The sequence below is a fragment of the Vombatus ursinus genome, unplaced genomic scaffold (genome assembly GCF_900497805.2).
Source record: "Vombatus ursinus unplaced genomic scaffold, bare-nosed wombat genome assembly UNPS02014848.1, whole genome shotgun sequence".
In the NCBI taxonomy this organism is placed as follows: domain Eukaryota; kingdom Metazoa; phylum Chordata; class Mammalia; order Diprotodontia; family Vombatidae; genus Vombatus; species Vombatus ursinus.
Window position 1 is genome coordinate 3,389,827 of NW_020954626.1, and position 17,954 is coordinate 3,407,780.

Sequence of the window (17,954 nt, forward strand, 5' to 3'; positions counted from 1 at the left end):
CATCACCACTCTTTCAGGAAGTGGGTAGCACATTCACTTATTTGTAAGAAAAATAGCAAAGCAAATGAACAGATTGAGTTAGCATAATCAGATAAACTGTGATGTATTAAGAGTACAGTCTGTCATTCAAGGCCTAGTTACCCAACTTCTATTTCTTTTTTAATAATCAACATATAACGTCCCTTCATAACTGTCTTAAACTTTCTGGTAAGCTTAAATCCTCCAATTTGGAGGATGACAACTGTGATCTTTCCAGACTGCCACACAGATAAAAAAGAACCTCCCTTTATTCTCCTCCTGGATCCTCTGAGATAGTGGCTTCATGACATTTGTCAAATGATTGACTTTTAAAATATTTTTTCCTGAGGATTAATGATAACAAAATAGTCTATACCATCCCAATAAAGACAGACAGACAAACATAATACAACCTCAGGATAGCTTACCTCTTTCTCAAGCTGGGTCTATTATTTATGGAAATAATTCTGAAAATTAACTAAAATTAACACCATCAATCTTTGTTGGCTTAATAAGCATCTCTCACAAATGGTAAAGAACAGATCATAAATGATAGAGGTAGGAGAGACCAGTGAGTACCATTAGGGATATCAAAGTTAACAGTAGTATCCTAAAAGGGATATGCATTCAACTTGGTAATCAATACATAAGCCAAAATATATTGCTCCTATAAGCCTTAGGTCATACCATGAAGACTAAATGGGAGTGCTATGCCAATGGCTGTGGCTGATCAGCTATGTGAACCTGGACAAATCCCTTAGCTTCTCTAACCCCCAATTGCTTCATCTTTTAAATCGGAATAAGAGTAACCTGCCCTATATACTTCACGGTACATTTGTGATGATCAGTTGAGGTAAAATACATAATAAAGGGATTTGAAAAGCATAAAGTATTATATGTATGAAAGATGGTTTTGTTCTAATCATTACATCAGCACATTCATTCTATCAGTTCCTGCTAGATTGCTTAGAATAGCCCGTAGAATGCTAGGTAGTTAACACAAAAGATGTAATGATCCCTACCTCTTCTCCACTGTATTGTTTCAGGCAGTTAAGGAAGTGGCATGTATTGGAAAGCCAAAAGGACAGCATCTCAAAATCTTCATAATGTTCCTAGAGAAAGATGAGGACACTCAGAGTCAACAACATCTAATACTAGTGTCTCCAAGACACATTAATATGTATCATCTTTCCTGTATAAGCACCTAGTTATCTGGTGACTTGAAAACCAATGCCCTAAAGAATCATTTGACTAAAAATAGTTTTTATTTATTCATTAAACAAACATTTCTTTAAAGCCTACTAAACATCCATCTAGTACTTGTTATGTGCAGAGAAATGTTCTGGGCACTGAACGAGATACAAAAGAAAGGTAGGACATAGTCTTTTCCTTATAAGAATTTGCATGCTTGGGGCAGCTAGGTGGTGCAGTGGATAGAGCACCAGCCCTGAAGTCAGGAGTACCTGAGTTCAAATCTGGCCTCAGACCAAACACTTAACACTTACTAGCTGTGTGACCCTGGGCAAGTCACTTAACCCCAATTGCCTCAAAAAAAAAAAAGAATTTGCATGCTAGTTTAGGAGACAAGATAAATACATATGAAGTGTTTAAATAATAGTGAAATATGTAATTGAATAACAAAGTGAGAGTACAGCTATTACATATTCAATGAATGGGGAAATTATTCAGATAACCCTTGTGAAAGAGGTAGAATCAATCGAGAAGCATTTATTAAGTGCCTATGTGAGTTAGCCTCTCTTTCAACATTTTTATTCCTGTAATCAGTAAGTCAACAAGCATGATTTTTTCTTTTTTTAACTTTTTGTTAATTAATTAATTTATTTTTAGTTTTCAACATTCACTTCCACAAGATTTTAAGTCCCAAATTTTCTCCCCATCTCTCCCCTTCCCCCACCCCAAGATGGTGTTCATTCTGAATGTCCCTCCCTTCTATTACCTCTCCCTTTCTTATCCCCTTCCCCTTCTATTTTCCCCCCTCCAACTACCTTAATGCCGAGAAAGGTCTCATGAGTTACAAATATCTTCTTTCTATGTAAGAATGTAAATAGTTCAATTTTAAGAAATCCCTTATGATTTCTTTCCTGTTTACCTTTTTATGTTTCTCTTGCTTCTTGTTTTTGAAAGTCAAATTTTCTATTCAGCTCTGGTCTTTTCATCAAGAATGCTTGAAAATTATTTTTTTTCATTGAATATCAATTTTTTCCCCTGAAGAATTATATTCAGTTTTGCTGGGTAGGTGATTCTTGGTTTTAATCCTAGTTCCTTTGACCTCTGGAATATCATCTTCCAAGCCCTCTGATCCCTTATTGTAGAAACTGCTAAATCTTGTGTTATCCTGATTGTGTTTCCACAATACTTGAATTATTTCTTTCTGGATGCTTGCAATATTTTCTCCTTGACCTGGGGACTCTGGAATTCAGCTATAATATTCCTAGGAATTTTCCTTTTGGGATCTCTTTCAGGAGGTGATCAGTGGATTCTTTCAATTTTTATTTTGCCCTCTGGTTCTAGAATATCAGGGCAGTTTTCCTTGATAATTTCTTGAAAGATGATGTTTAGGCTCTTTTTTTTGATCATGGCTCTCAGGTAGTCCAATAATTTTTAACATTATCTCTCCTGGATTTATTTTCCAGGTCAGTTGTTTTTCCAATGAGATATTTCACATTGTCTTCTTTTTTCATTCTTTTGGTTTTGTTTTATAATTTCTTGATTTCTCATAGAGTCATTAGCTTCCATTTGCTTCATTCTAATTTTTAAGGAATTATTTTCTTCAGTGAGCTTTTGGACCTCCTTTTCCATTTGGCTAATTATGCTTTTTAAGGAATTCTTCTCCTCATTGGTTTTTTGGACCTCTTTTTGTTTGGGTTAGTCTATTTTTTAAGGTGTTATTTTCTTCAATTTTTTGGGGGGGGTCTCTTTTAGCAACTGGTTGACTCGTTTTTCATGATTTTCTTGCATGACTCATTTTTCTTCCCAGTTTTTCCTCTACTTCTCTTACTTGCTTTTCAAAATCCTTTTTGAGCTCTTCCGTGGCCTGAGACCATTCATATTTTTCTTGGAGACTTTGGATATAGGAGCTTTGACTTTACTGTCTTCTGCTTGTATGTTTTGATCTTTGTCACTAAAGTAGCATCCTATAGTCTGAGTTTTTTTCCTGCTGTTTGCTTATATTCCCAGCCAATTACTTGACTTTTTAACTCTTAAGATAGGGCTCTGCATTCAGTGTGGAGGGTGGAGGGTCCCAAGTTTCAGAATTTTGGGCAGCTGTTTTCAGAGATACTTCTAGGGACCTGTAAATTTTCAGTTCTTTCCAGGTGGTATGATCAAAGGAGAGGTGTTTACTCCTTTCCTGGCCTGTGCTCTGGTCTATGAGTGACCACAAGCACTCTTTTCTGCCTTGGAACTGTGAGGAGGACTCCCTCTCCACTGCTGCCATAAGCTCTACCATGTCAGCACTCCTCCTTGCCCCAGGATCGCCACCCAGAACTGTGACCCAGATCCAAGCACAGGCAAAGCAAGAGAATCCTGCCTCAGAGCTAGCAAAGAGATCCCTGCAATCCCCCTTTAATCAGCTCCTTGATCCCCCGACTGTCTGTGGGCCAAGAACTCCAGAAGCAGCTGCTGCCGCTGTACTAGGACTGGGCCAAACCTCACTCCTCTCTCACCCAGGTTCGACAGATCCTTCCTATTGACCATCTAAGGTATCTTTGGCATTTGTGGGTTGAGAGGTCTGGAAACCACCACAGCTGCCCGTGATTTAGTCCAGAGGCCTGTTCCAGGTTCACCGGGACCCTGTCTTTGCCTGCATGGCCCAGGCTAAACTGTGCTCCTCTCCCAGCCGGGTGCAACAGACCTTTCCCATCAACTATCCAGGTTGTCTTGGGCTGGAAATTTGTTTCACTCTGTCTTTTTGTGGATTCTGCTACTCTAGAATTTGTTTAGAGTCATTTTTTACAGGTATTTGGAGGGTTTAGGGGAGAGCTCAAACAAGTCACTGCTTTTACTCTGCTGTCTTGGCTCCACCCCCAGTCAACAAGCATTATTTAAGTGCTTACTATATGCCAGACAGTATAGTAAATCCTGTGGATACAAAGAGGTAAAAAGAAAGTCTCTGCTCTTAAGGAGTTAATATTCTAATGGGAGGGAAGATAACATGCAAACAATGAAGTCCATTCAAGATAAATAAAGTATATATGGAAGGTATTCTTAGAGGAAAGACTGGATCATGGAGCTGTGAAGAAGATTAAAGTGTATCTTTCTCTTAATCACACAGATTTAAAATCTGTGAGCCACTTCTTTTTCCTCCCTTTCTCTTATCCCTACTATCCAAGTCATTCACCAAATCCAGGGTCCCCTCCTTTCATTCCCATGGTTATTATCATAGTTTAGGTCTCATCACCATATGTTTGTATTACTACAATAATATGGTAACTGGTCTTCATATTTCTAGTCTCTTTCCTTTCCAATTGGCCCTTTGTATTTCCTCCAGACTAATCTTACTAAAACACAGTTTTCATTGTATAACTCCCCCTCCCTTGAAAATCCCCAATGATTACCCATTATCTGCTGGATAAAACCTAAACTTCTCTGATGCTTAGGAGCAATGTGGCAGAGTGGACAAAGGGCTCCACTTGTAGTCAGAAAAACCTGGGTATAAACTCTACTTCAGATGCTCACTTTGCAACCCTGGGAACATCACAGCATTACTGTGAGAACTAAAGGAGATAATATATGGAAAACACTTAAGTGCCATATAAATGTGAGTTATTGTCATCTCCCACTCTTCTGCTCTCCCAGAACTTATCTATTTACTTTCTCACAAATACACAATACCATTGTCTGACTTCAAGCCTCATGCTGATTCCATTATTTGCAATGGCTTCCCCAAGCTAGTATTGGGTCAGGGCTGGTGGGGTTCTGCCTTATGACATCATCATTCAAAAAGACACCCTTTCTTCCTACAGTAGAGTAGTGATGTCAAACTCTAGAAACAGGGATCATTAATTCATACATAAGGATTCCTGTGAATCACATATTGACTTAATTTTAAAATATAACATCTATGTTTTATATTTTTATTTATTATGATAAATATTTCCCAATTACATTTTAATCTGCTGGGTGTTTGACACCTCTTGTCTAAAGAATACTGGCCTATGTCCTTTTGGAGGTTGGTGGGCAGAACCTGAGAAGTCATCAGCTGGTGGGGAAATGGGCTGCCCTTTCTCTTAGCACACTCTACCTACAGTTAGATTGTCCTCTGTGTTCTAATTGCTCTGAGCCCTCAGTATGGAACTTTCTAAACAGTGGAATGATATGATGAATGCTATTTTAAGAAAATTGGTCTGACAGGATTCTCTTTCTAGATCTCTCTATCTATATGCTATAGATAGAGAGATACATCTATATAAATATAGATACATATATGTGTATGTATGCGTCTATGTATGTAGTAGATTGGTTAGGGGAGGAGAACTAGAGAAAAGGAGACTAGATAGGAGGTTTTTTTGAGTCATACAGACATCGTGTAAAGAACTATCATGGGAGTAGCAATCATGGAATATATCACCAGGAATCTGGTGACTGACTGGATTTATAAATTTTTGATCTTGGGATAATAGTGGTGCTGACTTTGCAGTTAGATGATTTATTCAAATCCCACCTATGACATTCCTTTTATGTCACTGAAAAATTCACTTAACCTCTCTGGGCCTCAGTTTACACAATGAGAGGATTAGATGCACTGTTGGTGGAGTTGTGAACTGATCCAACCACCCTAGAGAGCAATTTGGAACTATGCTTAAAAGGTTATAAAACTATATATCTTTTGATCTAGCAATAGCACTCAGGTCTGGATCCCAAAGAAATTAAAAAAAAAAGGAAAAGGACCTATTTGTATAAAACTATTTATAGCCACTTTTTTTGCAGTGGCAAAGAATTAGAAATTGAGTGAATTCCCATCAATTGCAGAATGGCTGAACAAGTTATTGTATACGATTATGATGGAACACTACTCTGCTGTATGGAATGATGAGCAGGCTGATTTCAGAAAAACCTGGAAAGACTTAAATGAACTCATGCGAAGTGAAGTAAGCAGAACCAAAATATTGTACACAGGAACAGCAATACTATGCGATAAACAATTGTGAATGGCTTAGCTATTCCCAGTAATACAATGATCCAATACAATTTCAAAGGACTCATGATGAAAAATGCTATTCATCTCCAGAGAGAGAACTGGTGGAGTCTGAATGCAGACCAACGGATACTATTTTTCACCTTATTTTTGTTTTCACTTCTGTTTTGTGTGATTGAACATGTATAACCTATATCAATTTGCTTACCGTCTCAGGGAGGTGAGGGAGGGAGAGAATTTGGAACTCATATTTTTTTAACATTAATTTATTTATCATTAGTTTTCGGCATTCACTTCCATAAGTTTTTGAGTTTTAAATTTTCTCTACCTCCTTCCTCTCTCCCTTCCCCATTCAGCATGCAATCTGATACAGATTCTACATATATATTCACATTAAACATTTTTTCACATTAATCATTTTGTAAAGAAGAATTAGAACCAATGAGAGGAACCATCAGAAAGAGAAAACAAAACACACCAGAAGTAAAAAATAGCAAATAGTATGCTTCGATCTGCATTCAAACTCCATAGTTCTTTCTTTGGATGTGGATAGCATTTTCCATCATGAGGCCTTTGGAGATGTCTTAGATCCTTGTATTGCTGAGAAGGGTTAAGTCTATCAATGTTAGTCATTGCACAACGTGGTTGTTACTGTGTACAATGATCTCCTGGTTCTGCTCACCTCACTCAGCATCAGTCCATACAAGTCTTTCTAGGTTTTTCTGAAGTTTGCCTACTTATCATTTCTTATAGCACATTAGTATTCCACTATGTTCATATACCACAACTTGTTCAGTCATTCCCCAATTGATGGGCATTCCCTCAATTTCCAATTCTTTGCCACCACAGAAAGAGCTGCTATAAATATTTTTGTACATGTGGGTCCTTCTCCCATTTGCATGATCTCTTTAGGATTCAGCCGATTAAGTACTATTGGTGGGTCAAAGGGTATGCACATTTTTATGGTCCTTTGGGCATAGTTCCAAATTTCTCTCCAGAATGGTTGGATCAGTTCACAACTCCACCAAAAATGCATTAGTGTTCCAATTTTCCCATATATTCTCCATTCAGCATTTATAATTTTCCTGTTTTGTCATGTTAGCCAATCTGATAGGTGTGATGTGGAACCTCAGAGTTGTTTTGATTTGCATTTCTCTAATCAATAGTGATTTTTTCATATGACTATAGATAGTTTTAATTTCTTCATCTGAAAACTGCCTGTTCATATCCTTTGACCATTTATCAATTGGGGAATGACTTGTATTCTTATAAATTTGACTTAATTCTTTATATATTTTAGAAATGAGGCCTTTATTAGAGACATTGGTTGTAAAAATTCCTTCCCAGTTTTCTGCTTCCCTCCTAACCTTGGTTACATTGGTTTTATTTGTGCAAAAACTTTTTAACTTAATGTAATCAAAATTATCCATTTTGCATTTTATAATGTTCTCTCTCTCTTGTTTGGTCATAAATTCTTTGATTATCCATAAATCTGACAGGTAAACTATTCCTTGCTCTCCCAGTTTGCTTACAGTATCAGCCTTTATATCTAAATAGTGTACCCATTTTTACTTTATTCTGGCAAACTGTAAGATGTTTGTCTATGCCCAGTTTCTGCCATACTATTTTCCAGTTTTCCCAGCAGTTTTTGTCAAACAGTGAGTTCTAATCCCAAAGCTGGAGTCTTTGAGTTTATCAAACAATAAATTATTATAGTCATTGACTACTATGTCTTGTACCTAACCTATTCCACTGATCCACCCCTCTATTTCTTAGCCAGTAGTTTTGATGATTGCTGCCTTATAATACAATTTAAGATCTGGTATTGCTAGGTCACCTTCTCTAGCATTTCTTTTCATTAGTTCCCTTGATATTCTGGAACTTTTGTTCTTCCATATGAATTCTGTTATATTTTTTGGTAGTTTGATTGGTAGGGCACTGAATAAATAAATTAGAATTGTCATTTTTATTATATTAGCTTGGCCTACTCATGAGCAACTGATGTTTTTCTAATTACTTAGATCTGACTTTATTTGTGTGAAAAGTGTTTTGTAATTGTGTTCATGCAGTTCCTGGGTTTGTTTCAGCAGATAGACTCCCAAATATTTTATAATGTCTACAGTAACTTTAAATGGAATTTCTCTATCTCTTGCTGTTGGGCTTTGTTAGTAATATATAGAAGTGCTGATGATTTATGTGGGTTTATTTTATATCCTGCAACTCTGCTAAAGTTGTTTATTATTTCAAGTAGTTGATTCTCTTGATTCTCTAGGTATATCATCTGCGAAGAGTGATAGCTTTCTTTCTTCTTTGCCTATTCTAATTCCTTCAACTTCTTTTTCTTCTCTTATTGCTAATGCTTACATTTCTAGTACCATATGGAATAACAGGGGTGATAAGGAATTTGAGTTTGTTTTTTCTTAAATGAATGTCAAAAATTGTCTTTACATGTATTTGGGGAAAAACATTGAGAAGATTAGAGTATAAGGCTGCTAAGATCCCTACAAGTTCTAAATTTATGATCTTATGAAATAGAGTTATCAAGTAGAAGAATCCATTTTAGAAGGCAGAGAAGGAGAGAGATAATTAATTCAATTTGGTATGTTTTGAGTGTGACGTTACAGTATATAGGTGTTTTCTAAGCTGTTGGAGATAGAGAACTAAAGGTTAGCAAGATCGAAGGTAAAGGTAAAGAATAGAGCCACAGAATTTCTGAGGAACCATAGAAACCATTTAGTTCAAGTCACACATAGTAAAAAATCCCCTCTACAGCATACCTGATAAATGGTCATTATCAGATCTTTCTGTGAAGACCTCTAGTGAGGGAGAGTCCATTATCTCTAGAGTAGCACTTTCCATTTCTGAATACTCCTGATTATTAAGGAGTTTTTCCTTACATTGAGCTTAAGGTTCTTTTTGTAACAGCATTAGAAACGACAGCTAAAACAATTAGAAAGGAAAAAGTAGAGATAGAGAAGCCCAGAGAACCTATATCTGAGATTTGAGAACTCTAACAGTTTGGGGGTAAGAGGGGTTAATGTTTTAGGAAGAAAACCAGGAAATTGTGTCATGGAAGTCAAGGGTAGAGAGTTTCATGAAAGATAATTAGCTGTGTCATATGCACTGCAGAGAGGTTAAGGAGAATGAATTCACTGAATTTTGTTTCATGAGAGTGGTGGGGGTGGAAGCATTGAGGAAGTGGAAAGAGTGAATGTAGATTACTCATTCAGAAAGTCTGGCAGTGAAAAAAAAGATAAACAGCTAAAGGAGGGCAAGTAAAGACTTGTTTCAGGATGTGAGAGACCTAGATGTTTAATGATGGAGAAGAAAAGGCCAGGACAACTTGAGAGATTGAACATGCAAGGGAGGAAGGGATTTTTGTTCATTTCTGATCAATTCCAACGTCTTAAACTTATGATGCATGCATATCTTCTACTTTATAAATCTTTAGTGTGGAAGAGTTTAGTGCAGAAAAACAGGGAAATTAAGGATAGAACCCTTTTGATTATGAAAAAAAAAATAAAGATTCACCTGCTTCAACAAGATCCACTATATGAAAATCTGAATTTACAAAACAGATAGTAGACAATTATTCACATCACAAAAGGATAATTCCTAATAAAGCATTCTGTGCTACATTCCTTCCCATGCCTATCTCTCTGAATATATTTAATATGTGATTGATACATACTTGGCTGTCCCCCATGCCTGGCTCCTGGCTTAAACTATCAACTCCCCTTCTGCAAGAAGCCTTTCCCTGGGCACAAAGAGGTAATTAACTTGCCTAGGATCACTCAACCCAGGTGTTAAAGGCAGCATTTGAGCCAAAGTTTACTTTATCCACTGTGCCAGGCTGTTTCTGAATCACTTTTTGCTACGTAAAACAAGGTAGATCTTTAATGAAATGCATAGGCACCCACAAATATAAGAAATTCTTTCTAGGTAAGGGAAAGTAAATGTTCTGATTAACCTTTTTTTTCTTTTTTTTTGCATGACTTGATGATAAAGTTAAAGCAAGATATGCATCCTTGGCTTAGCTAAAACTGGCTTGGTAGCTAGTTAGATGAGATGGCAGTTATAGAAATTGAGTCACAGTAAGAAATGGAGTTCTTACTACTAGGAAATCACAAGGAAATTGTTTGATCAATGATTCTTACAAAACAACAAAGCAAACCACAGACTGTAAGAGTTTTTTTTTTCCTTCTACCAGAGAACCAACAAGTGTTTGCCCAACATCTGTTGAAGGCCTTAGATGAGGGCAACACATTACCTCTCAAGATAGCCCATGCTACTTACTTTTGGATAATTCTAACTATTAGGAAGTCTAAATCTTCCTTTTTATAACCCTTATTCATTATATATAGATCTTCCCCATAGAGCCAAACAAAACAAGCCTATAACTTCTTCTATGTACATAACAGTCCTTAGCATGTTATCATAATTACTCTACATCTTTCCTTTGACTAAGAGAAAAATGAGGGCATTTATCTAACTATAAGTTTCTTTAAATCTTCTTTTCTGAGGAAAACAAGGTATTTTCACTAGACACATTATTCATATCCCTCTAACTATATATGAAGGAAGGACTTGGGTGGCTAGCCAAGGATGCCACAAGGTAGAAAGGGAAAGGCTAGGTTAGTCTTAAAAGCAGCTTCCTGCACTAGAATTCTATTTGTCCAGGAACATGTTTACTTTATCCAACCCACTACCCACATAACAAATCCCATCTACAGCATCCTGACACGGAATCATCTACCTCCTGCTCAAGATCTCTAGGAAGGGACAAGTTATTAGTTCCTTGAGGCAGCCCATTCTATTTCTCCTTTTACATTGATCAGAAATCTGCCTCCTTTCCATTGCTCTATTGCATGAGACTGCTGACAAACCAGAACTGAATTTTTTTACCTTGCCCTTTGGGGCTATGCAGAAAAAAACATCCAATCCCTGCATCCTCCATCCCTACATAAAAATTGTAGTGGCACAAATTTAATCTAAGTGAGGTGGATCAAGGGAGTCCCTGATTAAATTGAAGAGTCCTCCAATCAAACTGATGGGACACATGAAATTTCTAATGATTGGCTGAAGGAAGAATAAGCCACTTTTCTTTAAAGCCTATATAAAAAAGCTTATCTTATTGAAAACAACTATCCTATTTGTTCCTGTTCCCCAAGCCTTTGGGAGATTTCCTTTTGGTTTTTAATTCATCTCTTTCATATGTCCTATTCTTTCACCCTCCAATCCTAAGTTGATGATAGTAACAACAATAATAAACTCATTCATAAAAACAGTATATGGTTTACAAGCATTTTCTTCATCACAACACCATGAGGTTCAGACTGCCAATTATCATTATCACCTTGTTAACAGGTAAGAAATGAGTCCACAGAGGCTGAACGACTTTCTCATTGTCACACAACTGATTGTTTCAGAGCTGGAATTTAGAGCTTGAAACCATCATAACCTGGGGAAGGTACCCCCAACATTTTTGTGAGGAAATGTTACTCCTACCTTAATGACCTGCTTGATGCCATTAATGGTGATATTCATGAAGGACTTTAGCATACTGACATCATTTAGGGAGTCTGCATAACGTACACACATGAATAGGATATGAGCTGGCAGGCCTGGAATCATATTCACAACCACACCACGTGGCTTTAGATCTAGGGGGTGAAGGAGGGAAGAAAAATAAAATTACAAAGTGTTAATTCAGCTAGTTATATTTGTTTCAAATAATGGTTGCTCTAATTTCTTCTAATGTGACTGACCGCAAGTGGGTTTGGTGTGTTTTGCCCTGCTTAGAGTCCTGCCTTATTCTAGACATGGGTGCCATTCTTGTCTACATGTCCCCTATGCACCACAAATTCCATCAATTTAAGGCCTGAGCAGGAGTCTGAAGTCCTAGCTCATCCCACCTTCTCTCAGACTACATTTTTTCAGAAGGAGGGAGGTACACCAAATCAGCAGTGACCACCATGAGTATTTACATCACATGTGAAACTCCTAGGTAAGATTTGTTCCTTAGACCATCTTTGTTTCTGACTAGATTTAGTCCCATGGCCAGCTGGGGGGAAGGAAGAAGGAGAGAGAAAAAACTAAAAGGGTAGAGAGGAAAGAATGTAAAGATCTCTTTGGTCATCAATCCCTGGTCATTATGGTTTTTGCCTAATATCTAAATTCCTGAGCCTAATGGGAACATCCCAAGTGTCCAAGAAAGATACCAAGAATGAGGTTTTGCACCAGCTTGGCTTCATCTTCCTTCTTATACTCCATCATTCCGATGTACTCTTTGGGTTCTGAAGAAGCATGTACCTCATTGGCTGAAAATAAAATCCCACAGTCAGAAAAGCACACAAGTCTAGTGCCAGATAGTATATTCAAAAGCTAAATGAATGGAGACTACTCCCACCTGCCCCATTGTGGCTTCCTGGGATGTGGACACCCTCTAGCTTTCAGAGAGTCAAGGGCAGAAGCTTGAGGGAAGACCATAGTTAAGGAAAGGAGAATCACAGATTTAGAACACCTCAGAGGGAATCTAATTCAACTCATTCCTTAATAAAAAAGGACCAGAAAAGCTAGCAAATGAAATGGGAGAAGAGAGGGAGAATAAAGGAAAGTCAGATACCACAGGGAAAAAAAAACAGTTCTGGGTTGTCAGCAATGTCTCATGCAGTAGAGGGGTCATAAGAATGAAGGACAAGAAAAGGCCATTGGATAGTTGATCAGTCCTTTCCACACTGTGCACATCTGAGGAGGAAAACTTAATTATGTTGGGCAGCCAATATTCAGGATGAAATATCCATTTCCTTGATTTCTCCACCTCCCTCTAATTACCTTTCTTGGAAGGCAGTCTCTGTGAATATGGATGTGGGCATAAGAGATTAAAGATGAAATTCAGATCAGTCAATTTTAGTCCCTGTTCATTTCTATGGTTTAAAAAAAATAGTTTGATAGAGGAAGAGGTCAAAATCATTATGTGGTTGTCTTTATAAACTGGCCAATTGGGTATCTACAGATATAGTAGGTCCTGAGGGGTGCCGGGTAGGATTGTCTCTCTTACATATTTCCCTTCCAGACTATAAGTGTTGGAAAATCTATCATTAAAAATATATTCCTTTGAGTTTTGAAGCCATTTTGGGTTTCAAGAGTTACATTTGTTATTCACTCATGTCTAACTCTTCTTGATCCCATTTGGGGTTTTCTTGGCAAAGATACTGGAATGGTTTGCCATTTCCTTCTCCAGTGGATTAAGGCAAATGACTTGCCCAGTCATTAAAATGCAAATACAAAAGAAGGTCTCATTTCTTTGCTGACACTATTAGGAGATTTACTGACAGCTAGCTGAGAGGTAGGTTCCACTGAAAATGAGAAAGTAAATCTCTCTCTCTCTCTTACCTTTCTCATTTGTCTTGGTTAGAGTCTTGATTCGATCTTGCAGCTTTTTAATCATTCTATCCTTCATGTCTAACTCTTCCTCAAGATCCTGTAACAACAAAAGGAAATTGGGTTATAAACTCATTTTTTTTTCAAAGAATGTGGCTTCCTTTGACATAAAATGTTACATACCAATGCCTGCTGGGCTCAGCTGGTAGAACTTACACAACTCTTTGAGTTTGAAACACAGATTCATCTTCACTTATTCCACCAGTTCTGGCATGAATAAGCTCAAGGGCAGTATAAGCCTTCACAAGGTATTGATAAACATACTTGAGAATATCCTCCCTCTTCATGATAAAATGAGGGGAGGAGACCAAACATGACATAAGCTCTAGCTGTACTCCATACCTCTCTCCATCTGCATTCACAACATTCACTCTCATCACACCCTGAGCTCACCATAAGGGATAGGTCAGCCAAATCAATGCAACCCTATTTCCACTATATGGTTCCCCTAAATACTTTAGTGGAAGTACTGATGTTGTCAATCCCCTTTTCATTCAGTTATTACCTCTTGCAGTCTTTGCACCTTATATGTATTGCCAACCTTCCACAGTTTGTTCTAAGAAAAACAAATGAAATAGGTTGTGCATCCATGTTTTCTCTCAAGCTGGTGACATGCATTGCATGGGTATTACAGTCCAGAACTGGCTCCATTTGGGAGTTGGGGTGCCCAGTTTATATACTTTTTCAACAAGGGCTGATATCACCCCACCTCCTGACAGAGGAAATAACTTTTCTATCAGATCACTCCTCCACCCCCCTATCATACCAGACCACTCCCAACCTTGGGCTGTCCAGGCAGAAGAATCTGTCTCCACTCAAGCCTGAGCAGAACACAATGGAGCTTTCATACCTTTGATAAAAAGCAATTCAAGCTTGGGTTTGGGGTCGGATCAGGGTAAGACTCAATGCAATCTCATTATCAGTAATGTCCTTGTGAAGAATTTTAGAGAATGGGACTGGGGGTAGAGCTCTGAATCTCCAAGATAAAAATTATTTTTCACAGTATCCCAGGGAGGAATTCCTTTGGGAAAGAAAAAAAGCACTCAGAGATCTAGAGAGGAAGGATGTACTATGATCTTGGTTCATATCTCTCCAGTGCTTACACAGCTTTGGCAACATGAGTACAGTGAGCAGAGATAGCAGTGGCGGAACCCTATCTCGTTACTCCCTGTGTGACTTTAGGGCAAGTCACTTAAACTCTCTGGGTCTCAGTTTGCTTATCTGTAAAATGGAGAGGTCACAGCAGATGACCTCTATGACCCCTTCCAGCTCTGAATTTATGATCCTAGGTTGGGCAACAAATTACCTTTACTCTTTGCCACCTCAAAGTATTCCATTTCCCATGCTATACTGATAAAAAGAGTTAAGATTCAGTTGTGGTCATGAAATTTCTCTTACGTGTTTTCTACTGTTGAAAAATAGGATTTGTTCACATTGGTCTAGGAGCAATTTGAGAGCTGATGTTTCCCTGGCTCAATGATTGCTTCCTGGACAGTATTTGTTACTCTCATTTAGAAGGGGGCTAAATGACCTTCTCAGACTTGGCTACCCTTACTGGGAGACAGGTACCTTTAAGACAGAAGGATACAGAAATTATGGATACTCTCCAACCACTATGAGAATCACTGACAGAGAACACCCTACACATACTCACAAAGATATAGACACACAAACACAGACACAGATATAAGGCACTTATAGAAAAACCAAACCCACTATGCATATTCTCTCTTATATCTTCACATCCAAATAGAAAACCATCAAAATATACATACATATATATATAGACACACACCAGTACACACAGTGCAGTGTGATGGAGAAGAGAGAGCTCTCAGTATGGAGTTAATTGTCCTAGGGTTGAATTCTGGTTCTGCTATTTACTACCTCTGTGACCTTGGGGGGGAATCATTACCACCCTCCCCCTCAGGCTTCAGTTTCTTCATTTATAAAATGAGAAAGCCGAACTAAATGATACCTAAAAAAAGCTATGCCAATGTAGAGTGATCAGGATGTTGATCCAAATATTCTCTTCCCTTTTAAAAACACAGGATGCACACAGGATACACACATACACTACACCCACAGAAGGCGCCGTAAAATACCTATGAATGGACACTCTTGACAGAATGCTAGGTATCCTTTAGAGGGAATCCAGTAAGCAGCTTCATTTTATTTGTGGTAGAGGGCTGGCTCTGATACACTGGCTAGCTGCTAGTGAGGTTCTACCCCTCCATGTCAGGATCATCTAGGATAGGGCTGTACTGGAGCGGGCTAGAGCCGACTATTAATGTTTCAGCATCAGCATTTGCACCTTGGTAATTGGCACACTAAAGATCAGGTCTTGATTCCCTGTTTTGCTGGCTGTCTACACTTGAGGGAGTGATGGAGAAAATATTAATAATGCAGATTAAGCTTAAAACGTTTGTCATGGCACATTTTTTCTCCTAAGAGAGTTGGTTGTTAAATATTTACCAGCACTCCCCTGACTTATAGTCTTAACTCACCTATACCTACAGCCTCCAGGAGGGCTTTAAGACTGGAGTCTATGAATATGTATGTAAGAGAAAATACAGGGGAAAGAAATGCTTTAGGGACCTGATACCATAAAATGTGCTTACTTCTTTGGTGGACCAGAATTAGGATTGTATGTGGGACAGCTTATTCTAAGTAGACACTAAAAATCACAGAATGCAATAGATTATAGAGGTCATTTGACCAATCACATTTTATAGATTAGGAAAATGAGGACCAGAGGCCTGTTCATGGTCACAGAGCTAATTGCTGGCAGGACTTGGAACAGAAAATAGGTTTCCCTTGCTCCCAAATTCAGTGTTCTTTTCACCCTATCACACCACTTTTATTCACTTCAATCTATCCATCTCTTCACCTATAGCAGGGGTTGTTAGCCTTTTTTTGTGTGTCATGGAACCCTTTGGAAGTCTGAAGCCTATGAATATGGTTTTGGATTCATAAAATCATGTTTTTAAATGTGTTAAATAAAATACATAAGACTACAAAGGAAGTCAAAGATTAATAGGAATAAAGATGTAATTTTTCTCCATCTGGGCCAAGGTCTCACTGGAATCTATATATACCTCTCTCTCCATTAAGAAACTCTGAAATTTTGTAGAAGTCTTGCTTTCTGTCTCGCCACACCAAGGCATTCTCATCCTTGGACTTTAGGTCCAGTAATTTGCCATATTAAAAAAAGCATGATTCTCCCTGTGTACGGATGTTAAATCTCACATTGAAAAAATGCTAACAGTTCTTACCCTATTTTCCATATTGAGACGAGTTGCTTCCTGCTTGAGACTGCTCTTGACTTCACTTTCTGTTTCATATTTTTTCTTCAAGTGATCACTGGCTTCTTGCATTTCCTGAATGGTACCAATCAACTTCTCTTTTTCTTTGGTGTGTATTTCATTCTGGACTTCCATGGTTCTAAGGAAAAGGGGACTTGTAATGTCAGACCATCATGGTGAGCCTACTTACTGACAGATCCATAACTGACTTTTACCCTTATGGAAAAGTCCTTCTGATGCTCTACTTAAAAAGCAGAACTATGGCCTGAAACTGAGAGTAGGAAAGGAAGAACCTGAGAGAATTTGGGTAAAAATTTGTTTTATTTCCTTGCCCCTTTCTTGTAACTATCTGTCCTCCACAGTCCCCCTTCCCAACTATTTCTGATTACTAACCCTAATTATCATCACTGTAATCAGGCAGACAACTAGGATTGAAGTGCCTGCTATGGTCCAGGCATGGTGCTAAGCACTGGGTATACAAAGAAAGGCAAAAAATAGTCCCTGCTATCAAGGAGGACACAGTCTAATGAAGAAGACAACATGCAAGTGACTATAATAAAGATATTACAGGATAAATTTGAGAAAATCTCAGGGGAAGACACTACGATTAAGGATGACTGGGAAAGGTTTACTGCAGGAGGTAAGACTTGAAGGAAGTCAAAGAAACTGGGAGGCAGAGATGAGGAAGGAGAGTATTCTAGGCATGCGGGACAGCCAGTGCAAACACATGGAGTTGGGAGATGGAATATTATGGGGCAGTAAGATTTAAGATGACTGGAAAGGCCAGAAGGGAGCAGATTATGAAGAGTTTTAAAAGCCCAACAGAAGGCATTCTATATTTTTATAACTGTAATTACTTTTATTCCCTGGGATCAGTTCAATTCAGCAAATACTTATCAAGCATCTTCTGCGTGCAAGGCAGAGAATTCAGAATGGAAGACGAAGGTAACAAAAGAAGAACAAGTGAAGAAGAGAGGTGAAAGAATATCTGAGTATGGTACTCTGACAGCTAAAAAGAGGGGGTGTTATTT

At 38.1% G+C, this 17,954-nt stretch overlaps 1 protein-coding gene across 2 annotated transcripts in view; it reads right to left on the minus strand.

The window, feature by feature from the left end:
* Positions 1 to 17,954, minus strand: part of MYO5C (myosin VC) — a 145,943-nt gene that overhangs the window by 16,665 nt on the left and 111,324 nt on the right. For both annotated transcript variants that reach the window (XM_027840855.1, XM_027840856.1), the window contains exons 32-36: positions 16,894 to 17,062; positions 13,571 to 13,658; positions 12,397 to 12,495; positions 11,684 to 11,838; positions 1,041 to 1,130 (exon numbers count right to left, since the gene is read on the minus strand). In XM_027840855.1, coding sequence (XP_027696656.1) covers positions 1,041 to 1,130; positions 11,684 to 11,838; positions 12,397 to 12,495; positions 13,571 to 13,658; positions 16,894 to 17,062 — 601 coding nt within the window. The remainder of the gene's footprint in view (positions 1 to 1,040; positions 1,131 to 11,683; positions 11,839 to 12,396; positions 12,496 to 13,570; positions 13,659 to 16,893; positions 17,063 to 17,954) is intronic.